At 39.9% G+C, this 17,405-nt stretch overlaps 1 protein-coding gene across 1 annotated transcript; it reads left to right on the forward strand.

Annotated features, from left to right (window-relative positions):
• Positions 1 to 7,664: 7,664 nt before the first annotated feature.
• On the forward strand, positions 7,665 to 9,657 carry foxl2a (forkhead box L2a). The gene has a single exon (XM_047593198.1). The coding sequence runs from the start codon at positions 7,928 to 7,930 to the stop codon at positions 8,846 to 8,848; it is 921 nt and encodes a 306-aa protein (XP_047449154.1). The 5' UTR covers positions 7,665 to 7,927; the 3' UTR covers positions 8,849 to 9,657.
• Positions 9,658 to 17,405: the final 7,748 nt, after the last annotated feature.

The following is a 17,405-nucleotide window of genomic DNA, read 5'->3' on the forward strand; positions in this document are numbered from 1 at the left end:
GTTTTCCTCTAAAATATTCTGAACATCTTAGCTTAGAGAAAAACATGCATGTGCATTTTCTCTTTTCCTGCCTTCCTCACGAGCTAGCAATTTTCATGGGCTGCTCAGTTAATCCAACCATCTTCTTAAATAGAAATATCCAGTTGTGCCACAACAGAGAATAAACCAAATGCTGTGTTCTAAATAGCTGCATACACGATGAATATTTCTTTATTTTGTTGTTATAATTGTGCAATTGTGATGTCCCTAATATGAGCCAGAGTGCATTCTGCCGTGTCCAGTTGGAAACTGTAACCCTAAACTCCCATCGTCTCTTCTCGGTGAGCCCACTCTTCAACCATTGCCAAGGTTACCACAGCCACATAATCCGCTGGTTGTGAGTGTGCGTGCGTGTTTTTTCTAAAAGTGACTGATTTTCTCTGTTGGTGTGTGTGTGTGTGTGTGTGTGTGTGTGTGTGTTTGTGTGTGCGTCCCCTTCCCTGGTTTTCCTGTTTGTTACTGTGGTCAGAACAGAGGCAGGAGAGCTGGAACTGGAGAGGTTCTTGTGGTGTTCTCTATGAAAGCAGATCCTGCCGTGAATGACACTCTGTTGGCCCAGTACAGTGTGTTTTAGTGGTGTGTGTGGTTTCAAGATCTCATCGTCATGCGCTATTTATTGGATCTGTTCAGTAGCAGTGCCCTCAAAGATCGTCTCTTAGCATTGACAATATTGCAATATATGATGAAAGGGAATTATGGCCACATGCTAAATGATTGTAATTTCCCCCCCCTCTTTTTTTCTTTTACAACACCAAATCATAATTCATTAAAAAACTGAAATGACAGATCTTAAAACATATTTTAAATTGCATCAATGTGTCTGTAATACTGAATTCTTTTTCATTTCAGTTCATGGTGTGATGCCTTTCTTCTTTTCAGGCTGACCGACAGCACATGCGGCAGAGTCTGTTCCACCAATCAGTTAAGATTGTCATTAGCAAAGTAGCACAGCAAAGACCCCAAGCCAAATCTATGTTTGATGAATAATCAAGAGAATGGAGAGATAACGAAGAAACACAAGAACAATACAAAAAGGGTGATGAGAGAGGAAACAGGGAGAAAGAATGGACAGCTGGTGCTCAGTGGAGACTGCCTGCCTTCCCTTTGCTGTCTTTCCATGTAGAGATTAGATAACATCTCTTACCTTATTCACTGCAGCCCACATAGACTCCGCTCTATTGTACACAGGTAAGCTGGCATGTTGAGGAAAGGAAGAATAACCTTGCTGGGTTGCCCTAACAACACTGTTGTTCATAGACAGTCTGCAGGAAAAAAACAAAAAACAAAACAGTATTAGGTGTATATGTTAATGGACACATTTGTGTAGTGCTTGTAGCTTTTATATTCAAAAATGGGCCTGAATTGGCGATTTAAAACAAAATGCTACACATTAGCTTTGGTCAAGAGCAACTGTCCTGGGCTATATTGTTTTTAAGGATTCCTGAAAGTGAAAAAGCTGGGTAGTATGTGGAACAAGGAATGAAAGTGGCCATTTTAATGACTTGTCACGTTGACAGGTAACGCATTCACCATGTCCAGTGTTGTTCTTTGCCAGACTAACACACAGACCACCAAAGTAGGGTGCCACCAGCACAGTATATTCCGTATACCTCTTCTGTTCTGCACCATTACCGCTCACTGTTCTCACACGCAGCTCAACTGTAAAGGTCATTCTGCTTACCTCTGAATCCTCGCCATCTTTCAACTGCAGAATCCTCTGTCTATATAAAGCAAGTGGGTGAGAGAAATTCGCATAAACATGTTCATACAGCTATGGGTGCGCATGGAAGAGAAAATGAGAGAATGTGAGTGGTTAACAAGGAGGCGTTTGAATGTCTCCTCCTGTTTCTTGTCAGGCCCGCGCTTTGATCTGTCTTCGGGGTGTCAGCTGGCGGCCATGTTTGTTTGCCCAGCGAGGTAGGCTACCTGTGTAATTACCTCTAACGAAGTGACTTGTTTTGATTTGGGCTGAAATCTAATCCCCGGCCGGGATGAAGATGTGGAAATGGGTTTGAGGTTACTTGGGGATTTAGAAGGGGGAGTATGAGGGGTGAGAAGGTTCGCATTGTGAGGAGGAAATGTTGGCTTTGTGCGAGTTTGGATTGTTGCTGTTCTTTTATTCCCATCCAGACAGAGATTTCATGATCACTGTCATTGCCCAGCCCACCTCATTTTACACTTTCATCTCCCCTTATCTCCTTCTATTTACCTCTCACATAAATATAATGTGGAATATGTGCACAAACCCAAAGGACCTAAGAATGCCTGTTGACTCAGACGTTCTCCCTCATCTAGAACAGGCATAGAGCATACACATACTTCTGTTCCTGTGAATCATTTAAGCCCTGGCAGAAGTTCAACAATACTTCAAAGAGAAGCTTGTTGGCAGGAGGCAGCAGCACTTCACCTCTCAGTGAAGGTTAGCAAGAATACAATGAGACTCTCCTCTGCTTTCTCCTCTGTTTTCACCTCTCTCTGCACCTCCATCTATGTGCCTTCTTTCTTCCCACCTTCATCTTTCAGTTTTATGGGTTGCCACAGAACCATCGAGGATTTTTTTCATTTGATGAAATACCCACACGCATGGCTGTATTCCAGATGCATCCAACAAAAACTTGCTCTAGGTGAGCCCAACGTACCCTGCTGCAACCACGTTCCCATTAACTCCTTCAACCAGACCCCCTGTGCTGATACACAATATTTAATGTGATAATAAACCCCTTTTTTTACGTGTAAACACATTTGTCAACTAAAAAATCCCACTGGATCTAATGAGCAGTCGTGGAAGGAGATAGGTGGAGATGGGATGTGTACTCTCCACACAATGATCTGAATGTTTGAAGGAGAGGGGATGGACTGTACAAAGTAAGGAAGTGACCCCCACACACCACCAGCTGAGCGTCCCCTTCAATAAGACATTATTTTTGTTCACATACTGGAGAACACGCATATACACTCAATACCTCAAAAAAAAAAGGGTATTCTTTACATCCCTTCGCGAACCTTAATCCATGCGGGCGAGGATGTAAAGGAGGTGTGGAGAATCTGGTGGTCAGTGTTTATTTGCTCTATCTCACTCTCTTTTTTCAGAGAGGAACAAGAGCCATGTTGGAGACGCTGCATGAGGGCTGGGGGTACATCCTTCTCTTTCCTCTTCACCTCCTCCCTCTGTCCCGCCATCCCCCAATTCTCCCATCTCTTCCCTGCACCTCATAAGGATTCCATTGAAGAGAAACAATGTGATGTTGATGTTTAATAATGCAGGCGAGCCAGATGCTAATGAACCAGAAAGCAACCCGGTATGATCAAACTTGGACAAGCAGTGAGAGACATCTCTCCCTGCAGCCAGTCCAGTGCAGATGCACCATGACGGGCACGAGGACCTCGAGTCTAAGATAAGACGATGAATTATGTTGTAAGATTTAAACATACAAACGAAATCTCACGTAAGCCAGAATATTTCACCTGGATGTCTTCAGCCATTTAAACTTCATTGCACCCCTATATTTAAAAAAATAAATAAATAAAAGGGCAAAAATAAAAAAATACAGTAGAAAAAGCACTTTTTGTTTTGTTTTTCCAATACTTTCCTCTCAGTATAATAAATACTGAAGAAATAACATTAAGATGATTACCCATTTATGGGAAAAGATTGATGACAATTAATTTGCCATTGCTCGAAACAAATATTGAGGGTAAACTCTAGACAGAATAAAGTGTGTTTCCTTGTGACATTATATGAGGACAAAGTTTCCCCTTTAAGAATTACCCAATGCCAGTGTACACACATCAATACTGAAGTCAGTCAATGTAGTAAAAAACTTCGGATTCGGGGTTTAAATTCCTGCTCCATGTTAAAAATAAATATAATAATTAAATTACTGAATGAACTATTGTAACTACGTCAAGTGTAATAATAATAATAATGATAAATACGAATTATTATACGCATGAGAATTTTGCTATTAACAGCACCATTTAATTATATGACTTTTGCATTGCTACTATAATAATAATAATAATAATAATAATAATAATAATAATAATAATAATAATACGTTTCCTTGGTCTTGCCTGTTACCAGAGGCTGACCGGTCCCGACCTGACCCGCTGGTTCCGTTCAACGCATTCCACCCGCACGCGCAATCATAAACATCCTAGTCCCCGACCCGCGAGGGCAGGAAGTGAGCGAGAACAGGAATTCCACTCTTTCAAATTACATTACGTCCCGTTACAATGATGGCCCCTCCGTTTATTGTGGGTCCACCACACGCACACTCCATATAAAAAAGACTGAAGCGTGTCTTGTCTGTAGCCTATGTCAAATAAAATACAGCGACGAATAACACATCAGAGAATAGCTGTTAGTCTGTCTTAAATACGCCCGCTATGTATAATGCTATACGTTTACTAAACATGAGGCCAACGCCGAATAGACTCAATAGATATTTATAAATTATTAGTTTGAATGTTTGTCATTTTTCTTTCTTCCAGTATTACATCTACAGTTTGTGTATGCCATCCAGGCATAAGGACGGCTACATAAACATGGCCTAAATTTTGTGTGGCATGAATTTAAATTTCAGTGTCAGACATATTTCAGTAGTCTAGTTGTGGACGTTTGTTAGTGTCTGACCGACTGACTGACTGTGTGCTATTTTTATAGACCGTTTATCCGAGAGATGTTTGGGATCAAGCGATAACTTGAGAAGACTTTTAGAGGATGTATATTTATCTAAGAAGAAAACAGGGACTCTTCTCTGTCTGTGATAGCCTTCCCAGTGGCTGGGCTGCACGCCACTCACGTAATGATTGCTTGAAGGTCCATTACACTAACAATTATTTTCCTGTGATGCTATCTTATAGTATTAATGTTAATATTAAATAAAGGCAAAATGGGCAACTAGTTTAATTTAAAATCGGCTGTTGCTGCAAATATGTCAGTGCAGACTTGATTGAAAAAATTAAATATATATATAAAAAAATGAGAGACAAAAATAAAGTTAGGATACAGAGCTTTTCTTTCTATTTATTTTTTATTTTATTATTAAAATCAGCCCACACTGAATGATTTGGCGCCGTCCGATGCTTGGCCTCCTTTCAACAGACATTACGGCTAGGACCAGTTTTACTGTTAACTATTTTAAATTCATTTCAATATAGGCTATTTGTTTTTGATTGTCTTTCCAACTTGCCTAACAAAACAGGCTATGGAGTACAATCAAATTAACATTCCTCGTCGCCTTGCTGAGGCCTACAACCAGTTCAAGTTTCAGGGTCCTTGTTTTGTTTACAGCCTTGTGACAAGACGCGCATGCATGCAGCGGTTCAAACCTGGGAAGGTTAGCTGCAGGTAGCTAGCGGAGGAGGGGAAATAACAATAATAAAACTGTGACACCAAACGCTTGAGCGTTTGAAATATAGCGAAATACATCTATAGCGAAACGAAACTTAAAAAAAAGAAAAAAGAAAAAAAAACTATACACACACACATATATATATACTAGTATGCTAGTAATTCTGGTGCTTACCTGGCTGACGTTTCTCCAGGTGCATGTGTTAAGCTAGTTGTCTGGTGGTAGTTCATCAGAACAGGAATGTTGTAGCCATTTTAAAATATCTGATACATCGGCCAGATAACACAGCCTGCAATAAATGCACTTAAATAGTTATACAAATTCCTACTGGCATTTCTGGGGAACGTTTCTGGCTACATTAGTGTTAATGTAGCATATTTAGCATTTTAGCCTCCTTAGGCTACTTGCTACAATGTTTTAGGGGCTGATGCACGGGGGGCCACCGGAGCCTTTTGAAGGGGTTAATGGACTGTTTGCACATAATAACAACACTAAACAGCCATGTCATATAATTTAGAAGAAAGTAATTGATTAGCGTAGAAGATGACTACTTGCGGCATTTAATTTTCCTTTTTTATAATAATATATATTTATAAATATTTGAGAAAATAAACATTTTAAAATAGTGATAAAAACGACAAATATTTTAATTTTAAACAAAAATTACTTCTTCGTCCCTCGGGATTTCGTTGGGTGATCCCGACTCTCTTTATTTTTGTTTGAGAGCAGAACGAGGGAAGACGAGAAGACCACAGATTTTCTCTGCAACAATAAAAGAAGACTAAACAACTCCCGAAATCACGAGGTAAACCTAAATAAATTGCGGGTCATACAAAGGGTGCAATTGTGTGGTTTCTAGTTAATTTGCACAAACTTGCAAACCACTTGACATGTTACTGTTGACTTGAGTGTTTCATAAAGAGTATCCCCAAGGCATTTAATTAAAAAGTGTATATTAATAGACAACTTTAAAAAGGGAATCCATATTGTTTTGTTGCTGTTGTTGTTGTTTTTTTTGTTCACAGTGCAACTCGGGATTAATGCAACAAGTCTAAATAAGCTGTCATTTCTTTTATATGTAACATAACTTATTATATTATTTTACATTTATAATGCAAAAGTAACTGATGTAATTTTATTGATCGCCACTTTTTGATACGACTAACTAGATTCCTCGTGTTTTCTTGATAGATGTATCAATTAAAATGTTGAACAGTGTCACGTTTTAACCAAGGCCATTCAAAGCGAAGGCATTACGGTGGTGTTGAGATTATCGGGAAATGTTCTCCGTCTTAAACATGTGAAAAAGACATTGGGGAAAGAAATAACATGGCGTTTTAACGCTTGAGTATGCGAGGCCGTGGTAATTGCACGTTGAGAGATGGTTGGCTCTCACCGCGGTTCAGCTGCTGCAGCCAGGCTACAGTCTGGCTGCAGGGTGATGACACACATGCCAATGCTGTTCCACCTGCACAGTCTCCAAGAGTACGGAAATACACTCCCAGAGAAAGCCGAGGGGACCCTCATGGGTGGCCAGGGAAATGTATACCTCCCCCTGCACTTCCCTCTCCTATGTGAGCTAATTAAGCAGCACCAGCTAACCAAGGTTTTGGAGCAGCCGTTTGCAAATGTGTCTCTGGTGAGGATGCGAGAGTATCTGTTTGGCAAAGCTTCGTTAAATATCTGGCAATTGACTTAAGTCGTTTGGAACGAATTTTGTTCAAACCGTTTGTCTGCAGTTAAAAGCTCGCGTCAAAATGATATTATTAAACACGCCCCGGAGTAACAAATACATTCAAACATGTGAAATGTTTAAAAAGAAATTAATTTGTCCTCAGTACTTCGTTTTGTGGTTACTGTATTGTGCATTAAAACATGTCAAGCCATTTTTGCTTCCTTCTTTATATATGGTTAAGCTTGCATGCTTTCTAATCCAAACAGCAACGCAAACAAATGTCAATAAAGCTTTTATGCCTGAGCGTATTCTATGCGAATTCCTGCAATTTCTTTAAATGATGCAGATTTTCTGTACTCTTCCAACACTATATATTTTTCTCCATACTAAGTGCAAATATTAAATATCCATATTGTTCTATTTTGGTCTAATAAATACACATGTCAACAGAAGAACTGATTGTTTTTTCATTGACTGCAACTACTGGAGGCGGAACTCAAATACGCGCAAATCACAAAGCACTACGTCGCTCCGTGGAGAGCATTGGAGCAAAAGCAGCCTGTCAGTGGCCCTAGAGAAAGAGAAGGGCTGGGCTTACTGGCTCACAACCACAACTCGAGTTGCGCCTCCATCAGAAACCAGTTTAGAGAAATCCCAGTAGAAGAGACACGAAGCTCTGGTGCATTTCAGCTACGGAGCCGCAAAATTGATACCTCTCTGTATGCAGTTTGGAGAGACAGCTTTCGACCCCTGGTGCATCCTGAGGTTGTGGAACACACCATTTCGACAGTCGAGGTCCTAAAAAGTTTTTCTCAACGTTTGGAGTGGACTTGTTTATTTTGTTTTGCAGTGCGCGATGATGGCCACTTACCAAAACCCGGAGGATGACGCAATGGCCTTAATGATCCATGACACCAACACGACCAAGGAGAAAGAGCGACCAAAAGAGGAGCCGGTCCAGGACAAAGTCCCCGAGAAGCCGGACCCGTCCCAGAAACCACCGTACTCCTACGTTGCTCTCATTGCTATGGCTATCCGGGAGAGCACAGAGAAGCGCCTCACTCTTTCTGGTATATACCAGTATATAATCAGCAAATTTCCCTTCTATGAGAAAAACAAAAAGGGCTGGCAGAACAGCATCAGGCACAACCTGAGTCTCAATGAATGCTTCATCAAGGTTCCGCGGGAGGGCGGCGGTGAGAGAAAGGGGAATTACTGGACACTCGATCCAGCCTGCGAGGACATGTTTGAGAAGGGGAACTACAGGAGACGCCGCAGGATGAAGCGGCCTTTCAGACCTCCGCCAACGCACTTCCAGCCAGGGAAATCCTTGTTCGGAGGAGACGGCTATGGCTACCTGTCCCCGCCGAAGTACCTGCAGTCTAGCTTCATGAACAACTCCTGGTCGTTAGGCCAGCCACCGACACCGATGTCCTACACGTCCTGTCAGATGACAAGTGGCAACGTGAGTCCAGTGAACGTGAAGGGACTGTCAGCTCCCTCGTCATATAATCCCTACTCCCGGGTGCAGAGCATGGCGCTCCCCAGCATGGTAAACTCTTACAACGGCATGAGCCATCATCACCATCCAGCGCACCCGCACCATGCCCAGCAACTGAGCCCGGCCACCGCCGCACCGCCTCCAGTTTCCTCCGGCAACGGTGCAGGCCTTCAATTCGCTTGTTCCCGGCAGCCCGCGGAGCTCTCCATGATGCACTGCTCTTACTGGGAACACGAGACCAAACACTCGGCGTTACACACGAGGATTGATATTTGAAGTTTACCAAATGGTCTGTGTAAAAGAGAAGACTCTAAGATTGAGCATTAATTCCTGTGATTTCAAAACAGAACCAACAGTATTTTTGAAGAGACCATTGTGACGAGCTATTTGGGTCCAGCTGACATCCATAAATACCGATGGGGAGATACACAAGAGCTTTTATTGAGAAGATATTACAGTTTTAAACACGGGAAGTAAAAAGGACACACCAGGTAGTACAACTTCTCGGAGCCGTTTCGTTCGTCTGTATTAAATCTGGACTGATGGTCATAACTCGGTATCCTAGTCATAATTATGAATTGTGGATTTTTTTCAGGGGGATAGACGTTGCCGACCATGCTCCTGTATTTTTGGTATGCGTAAAAATGTATCCCAACTTTACGCACGGCGTATCTACAGTCTTGCAGAATGAAACGTGGACATAAGAGCTATAGTTAAGGCAGTGCTTTAATATGTAATTGAATCTGAGTTCATTTTGGCCTTGAGTAAGGCATGCACGGTGAAACTTCAACCCCTGTCATGGTTGGGACCTTTGTTAGGTTACAAAAGTGTGCGTAATGATCCACCAGACTGCCAAAATACAATTCAGGGCTTTCATATTTCTTGATTACATATGTATGTATGTTGTAAATTCCGATATGACGCCAGCCAGTGCCAGGTTTTGTTAATCTTTCTAATTATTATTTTTTTATAAATGTGATTAGCTATGTCTCATTCATGTCGAGGCCATGTTTCATTCTACTTAGCACTTTCCTCTCTTTTCTAGGTTTGTGAATTTCTTAATAAACTTGTATTTCTTAAAATAATACAGTGGTCATGAAGTAATCTGTTTTATGCTGTAGACTGTGATAGTAACCACTGTTTGCAGCAGATAAGCGATCAGCAATAAGCAAGTCTGCAGCTTGTTTAAAAGAGAAAATAGTCCTTATAAAGTGTAGTTCAGGCTTGGATGAAGTTAGGCGCTATTAGCTACCTAACGCGTAAAATGGCTGATATTCAGACACGTTGAAAGTGTAGTATACATGTATGCAGTTGTGCATCATTAGTTTAATGTATTTACATTCATTAAAATTGTTCAAATATTGCTATTTAGATATTAGCAGCAGTATTAATATTCAGTATCAGAACAGTAAGTAGTAGAATTTACAAAGTTGAAAATTTCCGACTGGTTTGCGCAGGCTATAGAATATCTTCAGGAAATTATCTTAGAGTAATTTACTTGACAACTGCTCAACAAAAACATTTATGTAATACTCTCCCAGCTCTGTATTCCTTGTTCCGTTAAGGTCACTGTGATATGTTTTTCTTAATATTTCATCATTTATCTGTGGCGTTGACTGGAGGCTATGACAGTCTTCTTATTTTACAATTCAATTACAAGCACAAAAAAAGTTAAACTAAATAAAAAATCAGTATAAAACAAATTTTCTGATGAATCACGAATAATTAATTTAATTTTTCTTTTGTACATGACAGTAGGGCAACCATTACCACAACAAGAACAACAACTGCTACTACTACTACTCTAATAATAATAATAATAATAATAATAATAATAATAATAATAATAAGAGTTGCCAGTTTAAAATTCTGCACTAGGGATTTTCCTTCTGACACAGTTATCGTACATATTTAACATATGTATTTAGGAAGTTAGTCAACAAAGAGAGGAAGTATAATGAAACACATATACTATACTATACTGATAATCGCATGCTGTCATAAAAACCGTGTACCCTTCATCACAAATAGGCGTGAACTGAATCCTTTGATTCTTACAAAGTTTCTGGTGGACTAAATTGAAGCATTCAGACCAGTGGCTTTTAGACTGTTGAACTATTTTCTGGGGTCCGAAGGATCTTACAGCTTCTTGATAAAAACAGACATGTTGAGTGAACTCAATACGCGACTGATCTCAACCTTGTCCCTCTATTATCACTAGTGCGTTATCCCAGCTCATCGGAATACTGGTGCCGCTGTCATTCACATTCAAGGCGTGTATCATTACTAAAAGTTATTGCTGTTTTGGCAACACATTACGGCTGTTATAGCTACGCATTATTGTTTTAAAAGCGGGCCAATTACAGAATGTCAGCTTCATATCCAACAGCTCGTTATAAATTAGGTTACGGGATCACCCTTCAGACACAACGAGCCCATCTATCTCCTAATTTTTGATTTTCCACGCGTTCACCTCAATCTACCCAGTCTTCCCCGCAACAATTGTCAAACACAGGCTCATCATCCGAGTGCACAAAAAATAAAACATAAAATCCACAATGTTGGATGTGTTTTATACTGTAAGGAACATCAGTGAGTCAGCGAACTGAGGCCCCATTCGTAGCGATTACAGAGTATATTGATTAATCCATTTGCATAAATATTTACAACTTTATTTACCTAAAAACAATCACAGTTTATAATGTTAAATCCACAAGATACATGACCAGGGGTTCATTTATTGTTGTGCAGAAGTACCAGATCCGTTACTTGAAGTTGTACCTTCTTGACCACTTTTCACAATAAATTGTGTTTTAAACGCCCCAAGGTACACATTCAAATTCTGAAAATTATGATGATTTGAAACTCTAAAAGAAAGACTAAGCGAAATTTAAGTTATGTTACAATATGTAAATTTAACCATAGGAAAATGAGTTCATATTCAAATATTTAAATCTTAGTTTTAATTATTATCTGCCTTTTTTTATCAGGTCTTCTTGTTTTGTTTGCTTGACTCACTAAAATCGCTTAATACTCGTTAGATTGTAATAATAATAATAATAATAATAATAATAATAATAATAAAAACGTCACATAAAACTTTGTTGAAAAATAAAATGTTTGCAATTCTTCAAAGTGAAATAGACTCGGCAGTTTCCTCATGGGTTACTCGTTGTTGATAAAGTCCAGATAATGTGTCTTTGTGGTCAAACATGCGGATGAGGCACATGATCTTTTGTTGACAGGCTTTCACTGGATATTTATTATTTATTTAAACGTTAAAAGAAGTGCATTAAGCACTCAATGGGAGAACATCTGCAGTTCATCACATGCGGACAAATTCTTAATGCAGCCATTATCAGACAGATGAAACTGAAAGTGCGGACGGGCTTAATAATGGACCCTACTGTAAACATGGCGTCCTCTTCTTGGCGCTGATAAAATGGTCCACAGCAGCCACCTGCCTGTGTGAAACACATCATGACGACGCCAAATCATCGGGGCTAATCAACAGCCACGGTCTCGGGAGTCACACCTACACTTCTCCATTCGCCTGTGTGCAGGGGCAAGCCTGAAATGTAGCTGTGTACATTCTCAGCTTCCTCACATTAATGTTTTGTAAACAATAAGGAGATAAGGCCGTGTTTGAACGGCAAGTGTATTCTAAACATAACTTCCAAAAAATAATAAATACAAGTGCTTTACAAGACATAATGATTCCAGGAGTGTAACGAGCCTTTACACAACTATAGACTGAGAGACATTAAAAAAATATACGATTTTTAAAGTTGCACCTGCCAATACAGTAGCTTTACAGGATATTTATTTATCCCGTTTAGTTATTTGTGCGGCAAAGAGAAAAAGAAGCGCTGTCGATTGCAGCGTCGGACAAGTGGGATTTATTGTTGGCACATGCCGTCTTAGTATCACACAGCCGGCAGACACAGCCTGTAAACCCCGCGATGGCAGATTTTACACTTTATCTTGTTTTGTCCCGCGTCGGTCGCTAAAGTTCTCTCAGCCTCTACGGCACATAGAGCGCGCGCAGTAAACGCGTTTGCAGACGCACGTGCCTCTTGTGTTCAAATGTGCAGTCCTGACTTCTTCTCTGTAAATACCGTAAATGCACAAAAATATTTGTGAAGGACAAACACGTCGAGTCGAGCGCGGCAGGTGTGCATTTGCGCGGAAAGGTTGTCAGTTCAGCCAGGCGACTGGGAACAATGGGCCTGCATACAGGATGTCTCAGGGGCTGAGGCACACAAGGCCAGCCGACACAAGCCTGCTGTAATATAGACTTCTTTTAGAATGATCAGTCAGCCTGGATATTTATATAGTTCTATAGCACATATATATTAACTGTATATTAGTGCGTATTCATACTACTACCTGATAAAAAAAACGTATATCAAATCCATAATATTAAATTATTTATCCAACTTCCTGGTTTCACTATTCCGTTGTACATAATAACAATTATAAAGATCATGCATAGCCTAATCGTGTGAGTTGATTTGCAGCATAGTGATAAATGTGCACGTCCGTAGGCGTTGAACGCATGTTTCTATAAATCCTCGATTATTTGTCCGTGACGTGAAAGGGTTTTGCGCAGTGTGCGGTTTGTTTCCACGCGTCTTTTCCGCATAGCGCTTTCTGAATAACCATGATTGTATCCTTTGTTGTGCTCTCAGAGATGACAGATTATAATCAACAAGACGAATGAGGTCAACTCATTGTAGAAGCAACGCATTTGACCCTCGCTTCTTCTTCGCCATAAACGCACACACACACATATAGACATGCAGGAGCGTACCTGAGCTCGCTGTGAGGATGACAGTTTGCATGCTCCACAGGGCTTCGGCGATGCGACCCGGCCGGTCATGTCACGCGCAGGTTGCAGGTTTCCCAATGCCTGCACACAATTGAATTCTTGGCATTCTCGTTAATGTTTGAGATTGAAGAGCAACAGTTTCTACTTAGACGCTGCGCACATCACCCCAAACCCATTGAAAAGGAGAGTAGGGGTCACCACTGTTTGGTATACATCTGCTCCAAACAGGAAAATATGCAGAGATTTGATTCGCAGAAAATCCGGCGATTGTTCAAATCGGCAAGAGTTTTTTTTTTTTGTTGTTTTTTTCATATTCTCTGGAAGGAGCAGGAATACTACAAGTTCCAATGTGTCTCCTGCGTATCTGCGCTATTTCTATGGCGTTACTTAATTTAGAACTGTTTATTTTCTGAACGCGTCCCCTGGTGAATCTCCAACTTGCCCAGGCGATCTACGTGATGTTTTCAACAACTGCTGATCCGTATCTTAATGACAGTCCCGCGAAACAATGGATTACATGTAATAATTCTTTAATAAGTCGAAAATAATGGCAATATTGTGTGTTGATACACGGCTACAGTTTCTAAATAGGAACAGCGCGTTTGTTCCCTGAATCTCTGGTCAACAAAGGTTCATCAAACGTCTAGAAATACCATATCTATAAATACGCGCGAGTGCCATCTATTCAAGGAAAAGATGGACTGTCATTCTTCACAGAGAAAAACACATCACGCACTGACCTCTCTATACCCTGCAGCCACCACCGGGACACTCAGATGTCACAGAGCCATGAACAATATGACGGATCTTCAGAGGAGAGGTGGGGAGATCTTAATAAAAAGTGTCTGCCAATATATATTAGTCTAAATGATGGCATATATATATATATATACTATATTAAAATAGGATAGATAAACTTTGGAGACTTTCTAAAACTAAGGTAGTTTATTTTATTTATTAATTTTTCTTTGGACTATACTGCCATCTAATCTAAACTAAACGATTTAGATGCGGGAAACACAGTTCAACCAGATAATTAGTAAATCTTGACCAAACAAACAGGTTTTTAGTAATGCGATACCACTTCTAAGCAATAACTGTTTATGCGCCAACGGGCTAGCATGTTAATTTCTGCTGCGGAGAGGCGGAAGTGGCCAACTTATACTGCAAAGGGAAACGCGATAAAATGTTTCCGTTCTCTTGATTATGAGCTGCAAATTGCTTTGTCGGGATTTAAATGGCAGGTCTTTTCCCATCGTGCACTGATGGAGCCTATTTTTAAAGCCCCTTTCTTTCTCGCCCCTCTAAAAACTTCCGCAGGGTTGGCAACAAGAAGCTATTAGGATAACTCTTCTCCTGTTAACATACCAATTTATCAAAGATGAAACCAAATTCCCACTGGGATCATTAAGGGCCAGCACCTGTTCTTCTGATAATGTAGGCTGTATAATAAAGCACAACAGCTTCTTGGTCAGACTCAGGGGATGCTGTGAGACATATAAGCACTGAAAGCCGGTTATACACGAACCCTCTATCAGTAATAGAAATACACGTCATTCGGATATGAATACCAAACACCAAGCTTACATAAAGCAAAACAATTCCAAACTGCCTTCAAATTTATACTCTCAGGGTTTCCTACATTTCATAATATCCCTATTAGGAATCAAATTTCAGGAGAGATAGATATGACTTAATGACACACTTGAATTCATATGAGGGAATCAGTCGGTTTTAAGCTGTTATGTAATATTCACCATTAAATGTGTATTATAATGCTACATTATAAAGGTGAATTTCTTTAAAATAACATTGTATCTCTCTTTAGGATAAAATATACACATGGAAAACAGGAAGTTGGCTAAAGGTCTGACCCTGGTCCTGCCATAATGAACATGCCAAACACAATCCCGGGTCACATCTCCAACACTGCAGTCCAACTTCAGCTATATATCTTTCAAGCAATTACATAGTCGACATCTTGGCAAGGCCTCACAATTAAACAAATGATTATATTTTGATATCCATAATTATACGCATTCGCATAAGGTACCCTTTCAAGTTAAATATGCTTTTTATTACATGCTTATCGTCTGTGATGAGATTATGCACAGTGTGGGTTTGGACTGAGTTAGGGTACATTTAATTGAATAAAAGGAGCAGTAATGGAAGCATGGTGGACCCAGAGCTATACTACATAGGCTGCTCCCTTTGAGCCCAGCTTAAGTTTAGCAAATTTCAGACAATGAGAACATTATGAGGGGGACTTTAAGGCAGAGCCTTTAACCCCGCCCACAGGTAGGTCAAACACATGGCACATTACTAACTTCTACCTCTCTGATGAGGTCCAGGAAAATTGTTCAAGGATATTGCTTAAGTGCACATAACCAGTGATAATTCGTAGTATGGTTCTGATCATGATCTAACCTGATAATCCTGTGAAACTTTAGGCCTATTGTAGGTCGGCATGGTAATATACCAATATAAATGAGCAGCATCTGAATAACTTAACTAGTAGTTTAGCTTTTTATTTTAACAGTTTATTCTATAGAAGTAGCGTTAACGTAAGTACGTTTACAATGAAAATCTAATCACCGGATCTTCCTTGACGCTGACTGTTTATGTAAATATACTGTGTAGGTCTTTGCTGCCCTCTTGTGGAATAGAACTTGCTATTACATTAATAGATGACTCGCGTTGTTTAAATGAACCCAAACCACACAATGTGTTGTCCTAAGCACATACAGCATTAAAATACTAAAAAACACAGCCAACACAAGTCCCTGAATACAGCAGGATATTTAATTGAAGATATGTAACAGATGCCGAAAGATCAACTCACATGTTTATTGGTTATTATGTGAGAACAATAACCATGTAGTCACAAGCTCTCACTGCCACAGCTTACTGGAACACTGTTAATACAGCCCACTTATTAACAACCTTATTATGATACCCTAAAAAAATATATAAAAATACATATAGTATATACTAAGCTACCTACTACTACTAGGCTACTGTCGATTTCAGTATGTTGAGGGAAACATATTTTGTGTGGTTACAAACAAAATATATCTGGAGTACTTTTTAGCCTTTTTCCCGAAGTCAAATCAGTAATAATGCTGCACATTTCCAATGCAGAAGCTAATCTCTCCTGCAGCTGAACTCCATGAACTGCTTTGGTGGAGCAGCTCTGAGGCCCGGATATCAGACTGTGTCGGCATCTCTTGTTAGGCATTTCACTATGGAACGGGTGAACCCTGTATATCTATAATTATGCGAACACGATTTTAAGTTCTAGACTCACACTTTTGTCAAAACAAACAAACGTAGTCTGTTACTCTCGCATGTGAATTATGCACAGTAATCCCATATAAATAAGTAATAACCCATTTGGTCACTAGATGGCAGCAAACATCACAATTTACCGTCAAAGCCTGCTGTAGAGTTTATATGGACCTAAGGAGAAATACTTAATACCAATCTAAAGGGGGCATAGCAAAAAATAAATTACGCTATATGAGCTGCCCTACAATCAATAACGGGTTGTATAGCTTCTTATACTAAGCTATTAGTCGGCTGCTGTTTAAATGATGAGTTTCCTGACAACGTATGCGTGTATCTTTCTTAAGAAGAGTGTTGAAAAACATAGTAATCCGAGTGAAGTTATTTCCTAGAATCTCTGATGGAGATATGAAATTCCTGGAGGAAAGCCGGCTATTCGTCATGCTTCAACCGGAGAAGTGCGTCAAATGAGGCACAGACAGAACAATCCCACCTCAAAGAAGACGTGGCCTTCATAATAAAAGCCCTACAACGTCACTTTGAGAAAAGCACATTTTGCTCAAGTGTGCTTATTTTTATTTTTATTTTTTATTTTGGGGAGTCGCCCCCAGCTTGTATAGGCCTACGTGAAAACCCTGCACACAAGCAAAACAGTAAAACTTATAGCTCGTGCTTTGAATTGACTGCTGTACTTGTGTTAACTGGATCTACCTTAGT

The sequence above is a fragment of the Mugil cephalus genome, chromosome 9 (assembly GCF_022458985.1).
Source record: "Mugil cephalus isolate CIBA_MC_2020 chromosome 9, CIBA_Mcephalus_1.1, whole genome shotgun sequence".
In the NCBI taxonomy this organism is placed as follows: domain Eukaryota; kingdom Metazoa; phylum Chordata; class Actinopteri; order Mugiliformes; family Mugilidae; genus Mugil; species Mugil cephalus.

What these genes read in the sequence shown, in the direction of transcription:
- foxl2a (XM_047593198.1), top strand. Translation starts at nt 7,928, where the DNA reads ATGATGGCCACTTACCAAAACCCGGAGGATGACGCAATGGCCTTAATG.